Source organism: Anser brachyrhynchus, assembly GCF_964034855.1.
Source record: "Anser brachyrhynchus genome assembly, chromosome: 19".
NCBI lineage: Eukaryota > Metazoa > Chordata > Aves > Anseriformes > Anatidae > Anser > Anser brachyrhynchus.
The window spans coordinates 1969240-1989203 of record NC_137712.1 but is presented as its reverse complement, the minus strand read 5'-3'; the positions used below and the strand labels follow the sequence as shown (position 1 = coordinate 1989203).

The following is a 19964-nucleotide window of genomic DNA, read 5'->3' as shown; positions in this document are numbered from 1 at the left end:
TGCATTGCCTCAGAGTCCCTGATGATAGTTCCTTATACTTGCTTGATCTGAGGGTTAACATTAAAGCTACACCCTGAGTAAACCAAAAAAGAGCATGCAAAGTCAAAGAGAAAAAACTGTGGTCACACCCTTCCATGCTAGTCTCTTACAGTCTTATTAAGAACACTTTGTTCAAATCTTCATTTCCTTGTCCTAGGTTATCTGGCTAAAATCCTTCTCATAGTCAAGGAGAGCTTTTCCCCTATGGAGAGCTTTTCTACAATATCTTAGCATTACAGAATCCACTGTTAAAACAATTCCATAATAAACAGCCCCCTCAAACAATGTCTGATAACCACACACCAAGATGAGCTACAACACTACAAAATCTCATACAGTTAGATAATTGCTGCTAAATTTTTTAGAACAATCAGCTGAAGCGCTATACATTCAAAGGCATTTCAAGATATTTTATTGGCATTTTTTGTACCCTAACAACTGCGCATACACAACTGTATTTGGAAAAGCCAGAAACTAACTCACTATATGTTGAGAGATAATGAGTTAAAATTAAAGGTTGCTGCTGGCTTGCCAGCCCATCCCCCTTTAGCTAATCTGTCATGTAATGAAGAGAAGCACCTAGCATAGGACAGCTAGCTGCCGGCTCACTTACAGCGAGCTGATTAAGAATGTTCAACCAACAGCAGACTGCAGACCTTTCCAACGAAAATAAATAGACTGTATGCAAATGTGTTTGTCACTTTGACAGCATGTCTCAATTAAAGCATCTCGCTGCTGTTGGTAGGCTCTCTCACTGCAGTGGTATGGACGAGGCTTACTGCATTACTGATACATAGGGCTTGACCCTAATCCGCATGCATGCATTTTAAAAAAGTCTGCCTTTGCCATATACACCAGCATAATACTAGCAGACATGGAAAGCAAGTGACAATGAGAAAAAAGCCTCTTTCATCCTCTTCAGTTTATAAGAACTGTGAATGCACAAACAGCCCTTATTTCAGAGTTCTTGTGGCTTTTTAATTGTTCCCACCTACTGTATTCAGACAGAGTTAAAAGTGACACTAAAATCTCTCTCTTTAATCACTGGTTAGAAACCATCTCACATTTAAACAGTAAATGCTGCTTTTTCCCCTCCCAATAGTCTTAATTTATATTTCATAAACCTGAACATATTTTCCTTTTGAATGAAAGCATGATTTAATTTTCAGTTTGGCACTGGGCTATCAGGAAAAAAGAACTCAAGAAAGGATAAAGGGTCTAAGTGAGATAGCCCTACACTGCTAAGTTGGAAGATTTTTTGGAAACTGACATTTGTAACATAATGACAGCTATAAGCATTTAGCAAGCGAGTCTTTCACTGTAGCCAGTGCGCGTTTCTTTTGACACAGAGAAAGTGACCATTAAAAGAATCTCTTGAATTTAAATTCACAGTTTCCACTTGATTATATATTTCAGAAATCTATCAAAATGTTTGAACCATCCTTCATAAAAATCTAAAGGCAAAACCTGAACATAGAACATAATATTATCTGGATTTTTGACTGTTCTAAATGAAATGTCATGTTTTCCTGCCAGACCTAGATGGCTATGTTTCTCCAGTAGCCCCAATTCCTTTCAACTGTATTGGCACAGAAAGTAAGTGAAAAATAAATTGCTACTGCAAATATTTAATTGGAAGAGAATCTGTTAAAAAAAAAAAAAGCCTCCAAGAACTTACATTTAGCACACTCAAAAAAGTTCTGAAAGAAATGAATCAAATTCTGAAACGATACAGACAACATTGCTCTGAGCAATGATTATATCTTATGCACTTCTACTTAATACCTAAGCAGTCAGTGCAGTTATACTGACTTGTTTCTATTAACAAATACTTATCTGAAAATCTAGCTTGCTTCATATTTTATAATTCCCATTCATTACACAATTGTTTTATAGTCACACTGTGTTTCCTTAGAAGAAATCAAATATTAACTTCTTTTTTCCAATCATAATACTATAAAAATAGACAAAGAGAAAGAAAGGAATGCAAAGAAATAATATTATTCTTGAGTAAAGCAACACTGGCAAACCAATAGTAAACACTGTATGTTGAATTTACTGTGATTTTCATGGAAAAGCATTTTCAAAATAATTAGCTCTTAAAAACACAACTAAACACACTCTTTTGCAAACATATTGAAAGAAACATTTTAAGAGTAACTAACGTGCACAACTCGGTTGTCAATACCGAAATACAGAGTACACAAATAAGCTATTAATTGATTTTTTCATCTTAGTTTATTACATTTAATTATCGAAAAATGGTAAAATCCTTTAAAAGTTGGATGTTCCATATTGACACTTATGACCTGGCTAGATAACAGAGAACATTTTAAATGATACATCCTCAATCCTGAGGGCTATAGTACTTTGCATGCTAAAAAAAAACAACTGTAAAATAGCTTCTAAAATTGCTATAATAATTATGACTTTTTCCCCGCCAAAAATTTACTTGGAATTTATTTTCCTCAAAATCATCATTTGAACAAAATGAATCAGCAAGCCCCAGAAAATCAGGTTTTAGAATCCCATTTATACAGATACAACAGTCATAAACCTGTAACAATATCATTCAGTTGCATAAAATAAAGAAACAAATGGCATATTTGTTATTTTGATTTTTTTCTGAACTATTTCTGCTCTTTCCTGAGCCACACAATTTAAAGAAACCTAACCCCAACACATACCTGACCAAAATGTACTGTGATTGGTCTTCTCTCTTCTCTTAATTTAGGGTCCTTCTTTTCAACCAATGGAGAAGGTGCTGTCCTTGGTAGAGACTGCTCTGGTGCTGCAGAACACCCATTCTCAGCAACGTCCTGTATGGTAGCAAAAGGTGAATAGCACGGCTCAGAACCTTCTCGATTAAGGGTAAGGTGCACAATGGGGACGCTAGAGGATAACGCTGACTAACCATTTTGACGTTAGGAAATAAAAACAAAGAACAGAAAAGGAAAAATCAATAGAATAAAACATTTTTTTGTACTTTGTCAATCAAAGGTTTTGTACACATCCATTCTCTCCTCCAAATACCAATGCTGCATGCAAACAGATACATTCAATAAAATGTCTGAGTTAAACATGAAAAAGCCAGGAAATATATACAGAGAACCAAACATTCCCATTCTAAGAACAAAGTTAACAGAAACCTAGGAACAGTGCTATTCTGTTATTTTGTAAACCTAAATGAAAACAATAATTCTACTTATGTACTTCACAGAATGATTTGTAATAGAACAATTACTTGTGGAAGCGGCAAGGAGAGATCAAACTCACAGCTTAGTTAGCTTTGTATTTCATCTTTGAGTCTGTGTATACTGAGTATGCCTTCAGGAGACTGTATAAAAACAAACTGCTGCCTAGCAGGATGCTTTTTTTGTTTTGTTTTGCTTTGCTTTTGACATTACTCCCCATCTTCAGAAGTAAAGTGACCCATCAACCTAGGTTACAAGACTTGGCAAGTGTATGTATGGTATGTCTAACATAGGTTTTGAAAAAGACAAAGGCATGCAGACATAAGGAAACAGAAAAGCAGAAGAGTTTGAAAGTTGAGAAACATTCTCTAACGCAGTGGGCCCCAAACCTTAAATCTCTTTGCAACAATGTCAAGGAAATAATGCTTGGTAAATATAGAGAGAAACCTGCACACACTGTAGCTCTGCAAGACTGACCTAAGGTTGGCTGCTGACACAGACATTGCTTTGATTCACTGACCTTTGACATGCCCCCTCAAGTTTCCGTCTTGCTAAGGTACAATAATGAGACATGTAAGCTGATGGCCAATTAGAAATGGTTCCTTTGGACACAGACTGACCTAATGCGTTTAGGTCAAATGAAACAAAAAGCTGGATGGACTTTCTAAGGGGCTTTGTCTGCTCCGCAGAGAAGCCAAGAGACCTTTTTAGATCCAGCTGGTAGAGCACTGGTTCACCAATATGGGCATAAGGATCATGGGGAAATTAACAACTTCTTAAGGACAAACCAGAGAGAAAAACTTTTTCCTCCTCTCTCCCTCCACCAGCGGCACAATGCTGCCTTGTCTTTATAAAATACTACAAAGTACACTGAATTAGTAACAGAGACCCCTAACAACTCAATGATGAGAAACACAAGTTTCTGTCAAATTCCTACGTAGGCTCCAGAACAGCAATAATCTACCAAGGGATCTGGCTTAAACTATGGCAGCAACAGAGGCTCTTCTGAAACATAACAAAATGAAATAAAAACTTCATTTAAGTATTTCTAGACATGCATAGCCATGTTACATGTGCACCAAGCTTCAGACCTGTTCTGCACATACCAAAAATTTGTCTAGCACATTCGAGGACACCTGACTTGTACTGAGCAGGCAACGTTCCCAGCACCACGGAGTTTCTGCTGGAGCTGTAGCCCCAACTGTGGTCACAGACAGCTGGGAATCAACAGAAAGCAAAGTACCTTCCAAAACAGGCAAAATTTCCAGAAAAATTTAGATGCAAAAATATGGGCATAAGGATAGTTGGAAAGGGAGGAGATAAAAGATATAAACAGCTCAAGCCACTAAGCAAAATCCCCTAACGATCACTGCAAATCCTTGCTGCTTTTATTGCTATAGATTTGCTGTATTTCTCTGATGATATAATCGAATAAAAAAAGATAACTTGTTCCTAAAGCGTATTTCCATGGTTTGTTATAGTCTTTCAAGGAAACTGCAGCAGATTTCAGTCAAAAATCTTATTATTTTTTATTTTATAAAATATGAGAATTAACTGATTCAATAACTCTTCATTTTTTCAAAATTCCAAAGAGGCAGACAAACCAACAACACGGCTTCAGTCATCAAAGCAAAACATGCTTCACAGAAGCTCACTTTGAGTCAAATGAAACCAGAAACCTGATTTTAAATGTCCCAAATAAGGGTTCCACGTAGCTTTGCAATGATTCAATGTCAGAGTGTTTGGCAATTCTATAATCGGAAAGTAGACAACTCTCCTTCACAGCCATCTGTGACATACCTTCAGTCCACTAACAGACTTTGAATACAGTTACTCAGAAATCAGTGGGAAGTACAGGACAGAGAAGATCACAAACAGGAAAGCAGGAGAAACTGATTCTGAACTTCAGTTTCAGTAAAATATCAGGGCTTGCAAATGTCTACTTGTAAGAGCAATTCTCCAGCTTGAGCACCTGAGCAACTGAAGCACTACAGCGGCCCACAGCGCAGGATGGCCTTAAAAAAAAGCAGTCACCATTCCTGGTACTAACAGAAAAGCAGGGTAGGCATGTGCATGCCATCTGATGGAGAGGATTTCCAGTGAGAAAGCTGCCTCATGTTTCTACATTTCTTTGGAGAGCACTGTTAGGACTTCCACCTGAAGCCATGCTGTGTAAGTGTACCTGTTTGGCTGGTGCTCGTGAGCAGTCCTTTGTACTGCAATGCATCATTCTGTGTAGGTAAGTCCTAAGTCTGACTGCTCAGTTCTGACAAATCCCCAAAATGGGATTTTGTATAAGCCAGCATGACATTCCTAAACTACCCAAAGTCATACATACTATTCAAGACAACAAAAAGCATGAGTCCTATTCCTGACAAAATAGATGGCAAAAAAAAATGAAGGTGATAAAGTTGTTCATTGCTCAAAAAAATTCTCCAGAAATACAAAAACCTAGTAATGCCTCAGGGTCGTTTTAATGAAAAGAAAGGATAATCTAAGAGTATTATTAAAAACAAAAACACCTTTTGCTTGAGGAAAAAAATTATTTTATTAATTACTGGAAAAAGAGAATGACAGATATCTATCTCCACAACTAACTCCACATATAGATGGTGCTTCCCGTAACAAATGTCTGTCCAGGAATAGTCTTTGCTACCTATTTATTTTAAAGGAGGAACTTGAGAGCATGAGTAAGATATATTTATGCATATGTAGTTTAAGCTGAATAAGATTTTAATCAGCTTAAATGTGCATTATTAATTTTTCTAGGAACCTTATATAGTGAAATACAAACACCGTCTACTAGAAGCACAAGAAACTCATGCCAGAACCTTTAGACGGATTCCTTGGGTTATTTTATAAACCTCTAAATGAGAGGTTTCTAGCTGTACTGATAATAAAGCACTGACAACAGCCCATTGATAACAGACATTAACTAGAGCCACACAGGGCTCTAGCAAGTAAAATAATGTTGAATACATTAATGCCAAGTGCCCTACCATTTATATAAATTGTCTTATCCATAAGCTTTCAGTAAGTTACATTCTCCTTACTGAAAGTTGAGGACGGTACTATTCGCATTCCTCCTTCTTCCTAATTCTATGTAGTTAAGCTTCAAACAAGCCAGTAACCAAGTGACTTGACCACCATGGTCCGTTTGTGAAACAGAAAAAGCTGCCTTTATAAAAAAAAAAAAAAAAAGGAATGAAAGAGAGAAAGAAAGAAAAAAAAGAAGAAAAAGGTACTGTAGCAGATATAAAATACAGCTACCATGCTGTATCTATTAACAATTATTTGCTACCACTCATAAGAATCCTCTGAAAACTATTTCTGTTGCTTTGAAATACTGTACCACAAATGAACAAGGGATGGAAATAGAGCCCCATTCAATCTCTACTATCATATTAAAGAAGGACCTTACACACGCCACAGTGACCTCTCAACAGGTCAATCCTGCATTTCCCATTTGCAATTCAAACCCAAGACTGGAGCAGACCAAGGGCAAAATGGGCTCTTGATTATATTTAAGAGGTCATCATTGCTATGCAGAGTTGTAGGAAGCAGACCTCTAGCTTTATTGCATTTTTAAATTCTATCTTGTATAGAAGCTGCACATATTTGGCAGTGAAAACTGTAAAAAGGATGTTTATATTTGACTTCCTTACCAGTGGCCAGCATACTTTTTGTATTAATAATGGGAAATATCATTTTTAAATGCAGTGGACAGTAAGTTCAGTTTAAAAACAACCTTAGGTTATCCATAGAAGATGAAAGACTAGCACCCCGAATTTTGCAGAAATTTAGTATTTAACACCACCAGAATTTCAAACACAAAACACTTGCATGTGCTGCAAGTAAATACATGAAAAACACAACGTTCTTAGTGAATCCTCACCGATTTTCATCTAACAGATTTATCAACAGAGCAGCACAAATATTTGGATTAAAAAAGAATACATGAAGGTGGCCAAAACAATTTTTGTTATTTTTATCACCTTAAATAGAGCAATACCTCTTTTTAGAGTTATCTTCTTACACTGCACTTAAAATGGAGAACAGAATAGGGCAGAAAAGAACAGACTTACTGAAGAAAGGAGAGGTAGAGTAGTATGCATCAACTACTCACAGAAGTCTTTTAAGCTGTTGTGAAAGCATATGTTGAATAAGTATGTTTAAATATCTTATGGAAATGCCATACAGTAAGGCAGGTGAAATTTGGCCATGTTTTTGTAAATGTTGTGTGTTTTTAAAAAAGAATGTTTGCTTCTTGAAGGACTAGGAAAACAAAAATAATGGAACAAAAAAATGAATGAATGTTTCTCAGCCTTTTATACAAATGTCACTGAATGGCATACAAATTATATTAGCGTTTAAAATACAGGAAAACAATCCGGTCATTTCACACACCACCAACTGCTTTAGAAATGAACATGAGAAGGGCAAACATTTTATTATTCATGAAGGTTACGTCCAGATGTGAAACGTGGAATAACATAAAAATTTCCACGCACAAGAAAACTGTTTCATGTTTCTAATTAATATTTTCATGTTATACCCAAAATGGTCACATACAAAGTAGTAAATGTGATAAAATGTAATATAACTAAAAGCATCTGAAGCAGTCTTATCTTTCTCAAAAATCTCTAGCAATTTGCTGGAGTACTTAGTGTGAACAGTATTTGCGTTGTACATACAGTTAACTTCATAAGTTTATAACCTGGCTACAGAATAGTCCCTTCATATTAATATTTTGTGGACATGTGTAGGCAGATTTCTATTGCTGTACAAAAACATTTGCAGTGCTATCTTAAGATGATGGTTTAGAAATTTAGTGAAAAAATACTGAGATGGCATAGATTAAAAAAACACAACTATTATGCAACAAATTGAATAAAAATTCTAAATAAGAACTTCACTTATATAAATGGATTAGCTATCTTGTTTTTCTAAAACATACTAGTAGCTCTGCTTCACAAAATAAATAGAATATCTGAAATAAACCTATAACAGAATGAACCATTCATCCATAAAGTATGCATCAAAATGACCATGCTTCTGGATTAAAAGGAGCAACAAGTATTGGGTAAAACTCTCCTCTAACACAATTCAGCATTCTTGGCATTGCACTGTTTACAAACAAAAACAGATTCAAAGAACAACAAATAATTTGAATATTTTTTGCTAAAAAAAAAATCAGATTTGAAATGAACACCAATTCTAATTTAATTCCTTTGTGCCTAAACTTTACAGTATACACTCACGAAACATATACATCTTTTGCCCAGTGAGAGAGATATTTTTCCTGAGAGATTATTGTAGAAATAACAACAATTTGCCATTTGGAAAAAAGCTCACTGCCATTACAGTAGGAAGGATCTCCCAGTTCACGAAGAGTCCCCACAGTGCCCCAACACAATGGACAGGAGAGGGACCACTCCAAATAGAACACGCAATTTTCTGGCTTTTGTAGGTTTAAGTCAGAGCCTCAATGTATTTGAAGACAGTTTTTTTTTTTTTTTGTCTGTGAATATTTATAACAGTGTGAAAAATCCAGGACAGCTGGTAATGCATTTTGAAGTGTGCTAACAACACTGTATCAAACAGCTTCCTATTGATCACATAATGCTTTTTGTGGCTAAGTATTTCATACGTGGTGCTTATACATTTTGAATAAGAACTTCAAGTACCTTTTGCTTCAAGCGGTTTTTCACTTCTTTTATTCCCATTTTTGCATGATCTTTTGCCTGCATGAAAAATTAATTTAAGTTAAAATCCCCTTCTATTTCCAGCAGTGACAATGCTTGATTTCAGTGCATCAAGATTCACCTTCTCCAGTTACTAAAAATGGCAAAGAAAAAATTTAAACAGGATACTCAAAACATACTGAAACAAATAGAAAGCTAAAATAATAATAATAAAAAATAAGCACACATTCAATTTCACAGAAATTTTAATTTCTCCATATTGATGCCAGAGCCATCTTTCTTTTCTTCACATTCCACACCCTCTGTCTTCCACTTTAAATGTTTATCTTTGCTACGAGTTAACGATCAATAGTAATAGTAAGCCTGCAAAATTCCTCCTTGCAGTATTCTGGATGTCTGTTCCATTTAGTAGAGTCAATCTCATCCTACTCATCTCTCTCAGTTGAAAATGACAGAAAAAAAAATTGAATAGCTGTTTCAATGCTTTTTGTAGCATTCTTTCCTAAAATTGATCTTATAGAAATCCTCACTTGTTTCTATGTTGTTTCTTCTTGCACAGTGAAGCTGACAGCCACACGTGACAATACAGAAACATACTAGCTGTTTGTTAACAGAACTGAAAACATTTTCATTTAAAGAGCAACTCTGTAAGTCAGAACCTAAATAAGCAGGTATAAGAAATCTCTAGGGAAAATTAATTGACATTTAGAAAAGATGGAACAATTTGGAAAATGAGAGGATTCCCTTACTTCAATGAAGCTGCAAGCAGAGAAACCTGAGGTAACAATGATTTCCAACTGAGTAATGATGAGATGGTAGAGCTGCTTAGTAGAGCATATAGGCACCATTTTCCAGAAATACTTCTATTTAACAAACGGAATGTTTCATCTATACTTACAAAAGAAATCACAAGCTCTCATTCTCTTTTGCATTTCAATTATGTTTAAATTTCAAAATGATTTTTCCATTTAAAATTGAAATTGAAATGAATGAATATTTTAAGTAATTTTGTGAGTCCAATAAAAATGAGTTTAAGTCTTGAGTTTCATTTGGAAGGTTAAAACAGAATCATAATTAGACTCTTATCACAGCAGTAAGCCAGTACTCGATACTTACAAACTTATAGACAGTCTTCATGGCAGGGTTAGCCTTGGTCTTTACTGTATTTAAAATGGCTCCACTTCCTTTCTATAATTATAGTAACAATGGAATAAATTTTATTAAAGCTTCTTAAATCAAACAGCAGTCCATTCTTAACACCATTCTTAACTTTAGCAAAGTGATAACCATGTTTATCAGCATAGATAAGTATTAAAATTGTAAATTAGAAGAAAAAGAACACAAGTAACATGTTTAATCTTTCTTTCTGTTTTTCCAGAGGAACTCTGATCCTGTTTAATACAGAAGTCTTCAAATTAAAAAATGTCAGTTTCTCCTAATAACAAGAGCCCTTGTCCTACAAGTCATCTCATAAAACAGTATTCTATGACTGTTGTACTCACCCTCAAGAGTGTCCTATATATCGCATTAAAATCCTAAACATGTTTAAGAAAAAAGTATCCCACCAAATTAATATCTGAGGCAGAAAATTCAGTTTCAGGAAACCCTGTACATTCAGTCTGAAAAAAATAAGATCTTTTTAAAATTTTCCTTTCAACTATCCCATAGCACTATTGTGAAAAGCACGCTGCCTTTCTAAGATCTAAATAGTTGATAAACGGATAAACTGAGGGAAAAATAAATCTGACTACAGTCATAAAGAATTCTAGAAAAGCTGAATTGCATGTGGTGAACATGATAAGTCATAAGGCAGCAATATGTCATACAGAATAATCTGTTAGTCTAGTTGGTGTTTTATACATCTTCCACGCACCATTGAATGTTGTCATGTAGTACCTTATTTGATATATAATGGAGATGGGTAAAATTGAAAAAATGAAATCTTAGAAAACTTTGTTTTCTTATTTCAGTGCAAAATTGAATTTCCAGACATCAGATGCAGAAAAAAAAAAGCTTCAAGATTTACTACTTATGTAAAAGAACAGTTAATCTTTAACAAAAGTTACAAAATGCCAAATGTAATTACACAGATTTTTATATCAACTGTCACCATTCCAATCATTTTAAAATTACTTGTCATCCTATGCATTTAATATATATAATGTATGTATATTTACCCATCTAATTATATGATGGGATTTTTCACATTCTAATTATAATGTATGGTTAATTCAAAATTATCAAGGTAATATTGAGCCCAGCTTCTTGTATAAGGAAAATAATTCCTTTCATAACAAGGACAAAAGGCAAATGAAATGCTGCAAAAAAAACCAAGTCTGTCACAAAACAAATCAACCTTTCCTACTGACTCATACCCTTAAATGAGAAATATTTTACTTTTTGATACATCACATCGATTTAAAAGAGACTTTTAAAATCAGGTGTAAATTATTATCTACAATAACATATTATCCTCTAGAAGTATTTACATTTTAATTTATAGGACTAGAGCACTAAACTGAAGGGATACAAAAAAACATCCAAATAGTGTTGCCTCCATTCAGCACTTTACACCATTTAGCTTTACAAACTGCTTTTTGGTTTATTAATGGTCCCTTTTCTTTACTATTAGAAAGAAAAGAAAAAACTCGTTATTTTCTCAAAGGACAACTTAATTCTACCTGTCTTAAAGGCAGGTATATAGTGATGTTAAAAAATGTGAGAATTGCTATAGTGACTTTTTTTTTAGTGTATTTTTTCTTCTGTTCTTTATTTCACCTGAAGAGTGCATTAGCTTCTCGCGGCTAAACTCAAGTTGGTCACAGCTAAACGCTGCAGGAAACAGGTTAGTCTTGTTCATGGGGATAGAGGTTAACAGCCATATAGAACTGTTCAACAGTCCAGTAAGAGTTAGAGCATCTGTTGGAAGAATACTGTGTTCTTACCCTTACTGTAGAGAGCCACTGGTGGTACAATTTGTCACTACCTAGACAGAATCACAAGAAAAAAAGTACAAAACAGACTATAATGCTACCAAACGGGAAACAAGATAGAAATTCAAAGTGCTAGCACTTAGTGATTCTAGCAACATGAATACTACAGATCAGAACGACCATCATTTTATTTTAATTTAAACAACAAAACCAAAAATTGATATCTACAGTTTTTCTTTTGCTTGCTGAGAGGAATTTCTATTTTTATCTGAGTTGTCTTTCAGACATTTGAGAATGCTGAGATTTTAAAGTTTGGTAAAAGAAATTTGAGGCAATCCAGGATAAATCCAAGGTTTTTTCAGTATCCTGCACTGCAGGAACTCTCTCAGTTGTACTTCAGCAAGTGGTAGAGATGAGGTTTTGTAAAGCCAAATGAACTTAATTTAAACTACAATACATTACTCAGACAAAGTTCCTTAAAGAGGAAAGAAAAAATTAATTTAGGATACTTCAGTCTACAAAGGGATCATTGTTGATTGTTATATAGGTGAACAACCATAATGACCCATTACGTCACAATGGCCCAGAAACAGTAAGCCAAGGACAGGCTCTGAAATTACCTGCATATTCTCCGGTATTAATCTCTTCTTCAAAAACATCACTGAAGCCCTCTCCAGAGTTAAGGAGATCCAGGCGGCCATCAATGAACTACAACATCAGTATTAAAAGAGAGCTTAAACATATCCCTTATATTTCAGAAAGATTTTATTATTCTGCATTTTCAACAGTAAGCACAATGTTCTTATCAGGAAGGAATCCCACATAGAATGAAAATACAACAAAATTTGGCAAAATGTTTACCAATTCAAAAAGGTATGCTGCTTCATTAAAGAAATATAATGTTTGTCTATACACGTTTTTCAGATTTTTTGTAGCAGTAATACCACATTTAACAGTAAAATGCTTTCTGTACAAAGTTTATAGCAGATACATTGCCTCCAGCTATGCTAATATCAAAATTGAGCACAGAGATATTTGGAGGGGGAAGAATACATCTCTTAAAATACATAAAGCCTTATCACCTGAACATGAGAAAAGCCAGCAGGCAGGAATTAAGATGCTGCTGACTACATGAATTTTCCTCGTTACGTGGCTGACAGATCAAGGCATATAGGAACAACATGTAAAAACAAAAGCAACAACAACAAAAAAGCTGTACTGTAAAAGAATCTGCTTCTACATTAGCACAATTAAGACAGTACCTGCTTGAAGAGCTGAAGCTGAATGGCATTCTGAAGAAACTGCCTCATGACAGCAGAACGATGGGACACAAACATTTCTTCACAAAAAGTGATGGGTTCACCCTGCAGAGTTCAGAGGATTAAACACTTAAAAAAGCTTTGCCTGAGTAGATTTGAATCCACTGTCCATTTTATTTACTTCCCTTCCAAAATACATAGATAAATAAAACTTACAAAAAGTTCAGTAAACTGCAGTTTATTTTCAGATTTTAATCATGTTACTGAGAAACAGGTTGAAAACTGTGGCAAATTCTGTGTTATCACTATAAAACACGTTTGGTTTCTGCATGTTTTGCTAATACCAGTGAACCTTTCATCATCCCAAAAGGTAGTTTTACTTAAGGTTCCCAAAATATGACACACGGTCACCCAAATTTTGTGTATTCTGCTCAGCTGCCTTGGTAGACCCAGCCAGTTAACCTGCACAAACAAGTCAGTAACGTCTACTCTGTTCTCTCCACAGTTCAGGAAGATTAGACTTTCATATATCGAATTGAGTGAAATTTCCTTTTTTCACAACCTTGTTGGCAAAAGACAGAGATTGCTTTGCAGCTCTACTTTTATCTTATTTTAATGAGTTATGTTAATGCTGAAGTCTGCTGTGCATCTGCCATAAGGGCACAAATTTCCTCCACTCAACAAATACTCAGCATAACAAGGAAATATATTTACTGAATTAAAACCAAGAAAGTAGCAAAGCATGATAAAATTATACTGATGTATAATTAATATGGAGGGTTTTTCATAGACATATTAAAATGTATTTGGATTTTTCATCTGTTGAGAGTTTAGAATCAACATTAGATAGCAAAAAAACCTGAAAACATCCTCTTTAAAAAGTGTGTTATCATTTCATTTCTGAAAGCTTTTTATATGTTAGAAATCTGGCTTACCATTGAGTATGTAAAGTCCAGATAGCAGGGCCTCTAAAATGACTGCTCAAAACCCCATGCCACAGCATTACGTGAGAGCATTGTTTTTTCCCCACGAGCTTCTGAAGGAAGCCACAACGTGGCCACCTAACTGATCTTGCCATTGTAGCCAAACGGTGTAAGCACTTATATCAGTTTTTAATACAATTTATGAGGAAAGTGAAGAAGCTATTTGGTTTCAAATAATCATCCTATAATAATTTTTTCCTGACCTATGGTGAATTGGACCACCAGAATTACCAGGATGGTATATCATGTAACACACTCCTAATCCAGCAGTCAACACGTTGTCACAGATTGTTCTTAACTGGAGGAAAAAGATCCATCTCCACTGATTGCCTAAAAACATGTGCACAGGTTGGGTGCTGTTCCATGAGAGGAGTCACTCTTTTAGGGCAGTTCACCTTTTCCCGAGGCCAAAGAATTTCCATGATTTTGAAAAAGAAAGTAGACTCCTTATGTGACAACTACAGCATTTGTCCCATGACCAGAACAATGTGGAAAGAACCACGCTCTGCCAAGCAGAAGCTTCCTCTACTCTCCTGTACATCCAAGCGCAGTGACACCAGCTTCTCCCCATTCATTTCAGATACGTACTGCTCCTATAAGCGAGCGCGTGGCAGTTGACAGACTGCAGTATTATTAGAGTGTTAATACACTTCCTTCCCTAAAGTACTAATGATTGAGATTCTTCATTAGGCTGATTAGACCTTTTGACTTCTTAAGAGCCAAATCAGGCTCAACTGCTGCTGGATGACAGGAAAAACTTTTATCATCAAGGTCAAGCGTGAGCTTTTCAGCTTACAATGCATTAGTACCTTCCATCCTCCATGACCTCCACAAGGGTGAACACACTGTTGCTAACCCCCATCCACAGCTTCATTACAAAAAGACAAGGTGGACAATAAGACCATTTTCTTGACAGATTTCGTTAACTGCAAATTATGAAGCTAATCAGTCCTGCTTTTACTGACAAATGACATTATACGAGAGGGGACACACTAAGAATCACAGATGTTTTATGAAATCAATGGTCTTGCTCACATATAAAACAATTACAATGACTTGTCCTAATAAACCCATCAACTCCTAAATTTGCTACCCCCAACAATTAGAATTTAGGCCTCGATTTATCAACACCTTAAATTTCCATTGTTTCCAACTATAACTGCATAATTGAAGCTAAGCTATGGCATTGCAAATGCTTTACATGATCGCACAACATGACCCAGTGAGGAAACTGATTTCATCTGCAATATTCGATAATACATATATATATATATATATATATATAAAGTTTGGATCCCAAAAGTATTATTATTTTTTTAAATACATAAGTTCACACATTTCAAAGAAATATTATCAGCAATCTTAAAACAAGAAAAGAAACTGTAAGATTAGGATTTCAGACTCCCAGACGCATTGAAAAAATAGGTGCCTTTGCAAATCTCCCTTTATATGAATATTTTATATTCATATGGCATAATGAAGTTCATCAGGGCAGTGCTGCTAGCTCATGACCCCTAAAAAGCTGAAAAGTTTCAGCCCACATCTGATCTGTTGCCAGCCCTATTTTTAAATTGGAATTCTGTTACATTCTAAAATAATGCTTAAAATCTATTTAAAGCAGCAAGTGAAAAATGAAAGAAGGCTAGGACTTATTTAAGTCTGTCCGATAGTTTCATGAAACCTGCTTTTACATATTTATAAAAGCCACAAAAGCCTGATTCTGATCAACTAAGCTGTAAAAAATTTCATGAACCCCCAAACTTTCAGCAAAACCACTTTTCCTCAGAAAGCAAAACTTTCTTTCAGAAGAAGTTACAGGAAGTCGTGCAGATAGCTGCTGCCAGTGAGAGAAGTACCATATCTGAATTGTCTGATTTATAATACTGGCAGAGCGGCCAGCTATCTGGCTATGGCAATAACTCTCACAGTGAGTATAAAAGACTAAAAAAACATGGGACAGCAAAGACAGCACAGGTTAGAGGACTTGGAGGTGGGGACAAAGGCAAACACAAATGATACTTCTAGAAAGACACACTCATGATCAGGTAAGTCATGGGCATCTTGACACTCCTGACACTCGTACAACAGAACGGACACCCAAGTGTGCATCAGGACGACGGGGCTTTAGAGACACCATGTGACTGCTGGGGAAAATATGAACATAATGAAGACAAGGTTTAAATTAGGTCAACAGTGAGAGTCTCTTACACAAGCAATGATTTAAAAAAAACTCAATTCTAAAGGTAAAAAAACAAAATACTGAAGACTTTGTTTAGACAGCTCAAAAGTTATGCCTTGGAAGATACATGCAATCTCTTTTGCATTATCATGGTCAGCATGTGGTGCAGGGTAATGAATTTTGTGCTGCTGTATGCATGCCTTTAAACCATATAGGTGCTCTTTCAAAACCTCTCTAATAAATACACAACCCATTAGAGCTGCTCTGTAAACTAGCCATGAAATGAAAAAATGTGGGTGGAATTTAAAGGTGCAGAACAAGTTGACAATCTGACAGTCTACAAGCTGTAAGCCTAGTGTCAGTATACTGTGCAGTCAAACCCCAAACATACAGCAAGAACAATGATGTGTAAGAGATTCTTGTATCACTATTACTAACTAGATGTTGCAAATAACCACATCCTTTACTAAAATTGGTTGTGTGGCAAGTGACAAAGTAAAGCCTGTAGAGATATTCTAGGAATAATCATTCTTAATTCCATCCAGTATTATAATGAAACTAAGATACAAGAATGATGCCACTGATCTGGACATATATGTCAACGTCAGATGCAACAGCAACCAGAGGCAAGCAACTGCTCTGCAGACCTTTCAAGAATTGTGATTACAATGTCAAGGAAAGATTAGCTCATCACAGCTGAAGAAGGATGATCAGTCAGCCAGCAGGATTCCATAAAGAAAATCTGAAATTGGTGACAGACACCTGATAGGACACCGTCTCATTCTGCTTGCATTTGCAACGACAAATAACCTCCCGTAACTAGGACATCCGTTCAGCACAGGAAAGCTCTTTGCATCTGCCTCAGTCATAATGGAATCAAGAAAGCACAGATCAAACACTCTGCATTAAGCAAATGGTACCATAGCTTTATTAGCATTTCAAGATGCTGCTCAGGAACAAAGAAATCACGTGCTCAGAGATTTGACCACACTTCTTCTAAAGAAAAGTAAATTAAGAGTCTGTTCAAAAAGAGACCAGTTTACCAGGTCTGATAAATTAGGATTTCTAAGCATAATCATGAAAAGTATTTCAAAATCATGTATTTACCAATGCAGACTGAACTGTTCAAACACTTACTGTCTTTAAATGTAAATGCCCACTTCTATCACCAGTCCAATTTGTGGCTTTTTATCATGTTCCTCACTAGAGCACATAACCACTGGTAGAATACATCAAGAGTGAACATCTTTACTTTTTTTTTTTTAATAGTATTTACAGTATATATACTATAAATCTTATTAAAAGTATCTATAAAAAGCATCAAACAAAATGATACATTGACCTAAATTCTCAACCCTTGCAGTTGCTGGTGAGTTGGAATTTCTCTCTGACAGCTGTCATTCTTCTGCTTGTGATCTGGTAACTCCTGTAATAATCTGTAATAATATCACTACAGGACAAATAAAAGGGAAATAATGACAGCAAGTCAATCAAATCACTGACACCAATCATAACACTTAATCATATTAACAACTCCTACAAAATGTCATATGTCAGAACTTTCCTTTTACCTATGCCGTAGATCATGGGTATATGCACCTACAGCAACAGCATTACCATTACAGCAGTTCGGGAGCTTTCTTTTATAAAACAACCCTCTGCAGACAACTCATGAGAGGCTGGGAGACAGACAAGTTCGGCAGTGCATGAAATAAGTGTTCTTCCCCATGTTCCTAACTCGGACTGAAGTAAATAGCGACAAAAGTGTTTTGTTTTTTTTTTTCCTGATTGTACTACAAAGAAGTAGAACTCACCTTGCACTATCACAAAGAAACAAGAAAAACTTGCAGGAACATAGAGGATTATTTTGTTTTTCTTTAATGCTTAGTTGACAAGAACAAACACCTCCTTTTGAAAAGCAGCAGTGATCTAGTTTTCACATGTAGATTTGACCTCATAAGTATTTTCAAAATTCTCATGTAATTCCCTTTACAAAACTAGGTACCAACTGGAGCTCTGAGACAGAGTGCAGAAAAAAGCAGACTCATATCAACAAATACATTCTTGGCAAAACTCAAATAAGAGTAAAGCATCCGCAGGAAGGACATAAATGTTATATCCCACAACCACTGAAGACATCATTATTATTTACCAGCAGGTTGCCAACTAGGATAAAGCACGTTTAAACACACAATTCAATTTCAAATGTAAAAATATAATATGCAGATATTAAATCTTCATCAAAATCTCATTTAACACTATAATTTAGAACTCTGTGGCCAAGAGTGCTTATGGTCTTGCTAAAATTATTACAGCATTATCATCATGCAGTGCATTATTAAGCTGTAATCAATTCTACAGCACCAGAATACCTTCAGATCTGAAAATGTTAGGTGTATTAAAATTACTATGAAACCTTTATATAAAGAATACAAAATAAGATTTATTTGTATTACAATGTTGTAAGAAAAACAATTCAGATACTGACAGATGCAGAAGTTCAATGACAACCCTTTATATGTTACTTCAGCCCGTAACTTCCAACACCATTAAGGGATCTGACACATTTTGAACTAAAACCAACCTTAAATAAAAGATAAAACTAACAAAATGTGTCATTGGAAAAAAAAAATAAATCACAGCAACATCCTGCTTCTCCTTTTGACCCTTTTTAATTTATTAAGATAACTGGCATTTCATCTTAGATGGAGAACTATGACACATACTTCTATTCACAAATTACAAAACGACTTTCCTGTAACAGAGCAAGCTATTTTCCAAAATGTTTATATAGGCTTGCCCCCTCTGATTTCTGAATCCCCTACACCAGCCAGCCATTCTCTCTCCCCAAGCAACAAATACAGCCTCATGCCTCCAGAACTCAAGCAACAAACCTGGAAGACAAAGCGCAAAGATGCCAGCAATAAAACATTTAGTGCTGGGGGGTGGGGAGAAGGGTGGGGGGAGAATCACCATTTCACAGATCAAGAATAAAGGCAAGAAAATAATAAGTAACTTGTATGTGGTCACAAAAGTCTCTGGCAGAGGCAACGAAAAGAACCGAAATTTCTTTAATCCCTGTTCAGTACCTTAAATACAAGGCTATTCTTCCTCTTCCTACTTGATATTGTGTCAATGCATGAGTGTAGGTGTTGAAAGACTAACAAAAGAAAAGTAATAGTATGGTATTACGAGCTGAGAAACCTAATCTTTATCAGATACAGCAAATCTCTATGATGCTGCCTGCACCAGGAACTCTCTCTTTGTCCTGAATACGCTTTAAATTACTGGTATAATGTGTACTGTATATTGTTCCACTCTTATATTTATTCCACAAAAACCCCTGTGGCCTGCATGCGATTTTATCATTAGCTGGCAAGGTAATTTCAGGGCCTAGTTCTGCAATCACTCCATGAGCAGTACTCCCATTGAAGCTTGAAGCTAGTATGTTCTGCATGCAAAGCGGCTACCAATTCAGATTCCCTATAATAAAAAAGCCTTTTGCTATTTTAACTATTGCAGAACATTAGTGACAATACAAAAAAGGAGAAAAATTACAGAGCAATTCTTTACATGAGTTATTTTATACTATGACAAAATATAGAAGTCAGTCTACACAAAGTCACAGTTTACAGAGTCTACTACTACACAAAGTATTTCCCATGAGATACA

At 35.4% G+C, this 19964-nt stretch overlaps 1 protein-coding gene across 10 annotated transcripts in view; it reads right to left on the bottom strand.

Moving 5' to 3' along the window:
- Nucleotides 1-19964, bottom strand: part of DENND1A (DENN domain containing 1A) — a 194465-nt gene that overhangs the window by 32844 nt on the left and 141657 nt on the right. For all 10 annotated transcript variants that reach the window (XR_013940918.1, XM_080561943.1, XM_080561938.1 and 7 more), the window contains 6 exons: nt 13134-13235; nt 12492-12579; nt 11884-11924; nt 10055-10126; nt 8921-8977; nt 2727-2858 (listed from right to left, as the gene is read on the bottom strand). Coding sequence is in view for 9 of the 10 variants with exons in the window: in XM_080561943.1 (XP_080418069.1) it covers nt 2727-2858; nt 8921-8977; nt 10055-10126; nt 11884-11924; nt 12492-12579; nt 13134-13235 (492 nt within the window). In the remaining variant the exon portion in view is untranslated. The remainder of the gene's footprint in view (nt 1-2726; nt 2859-8920; nt 8978-10054; nt 10127-11883; nt 11925-12491; nt 12580-13133; nt 13236-19964) is intronic.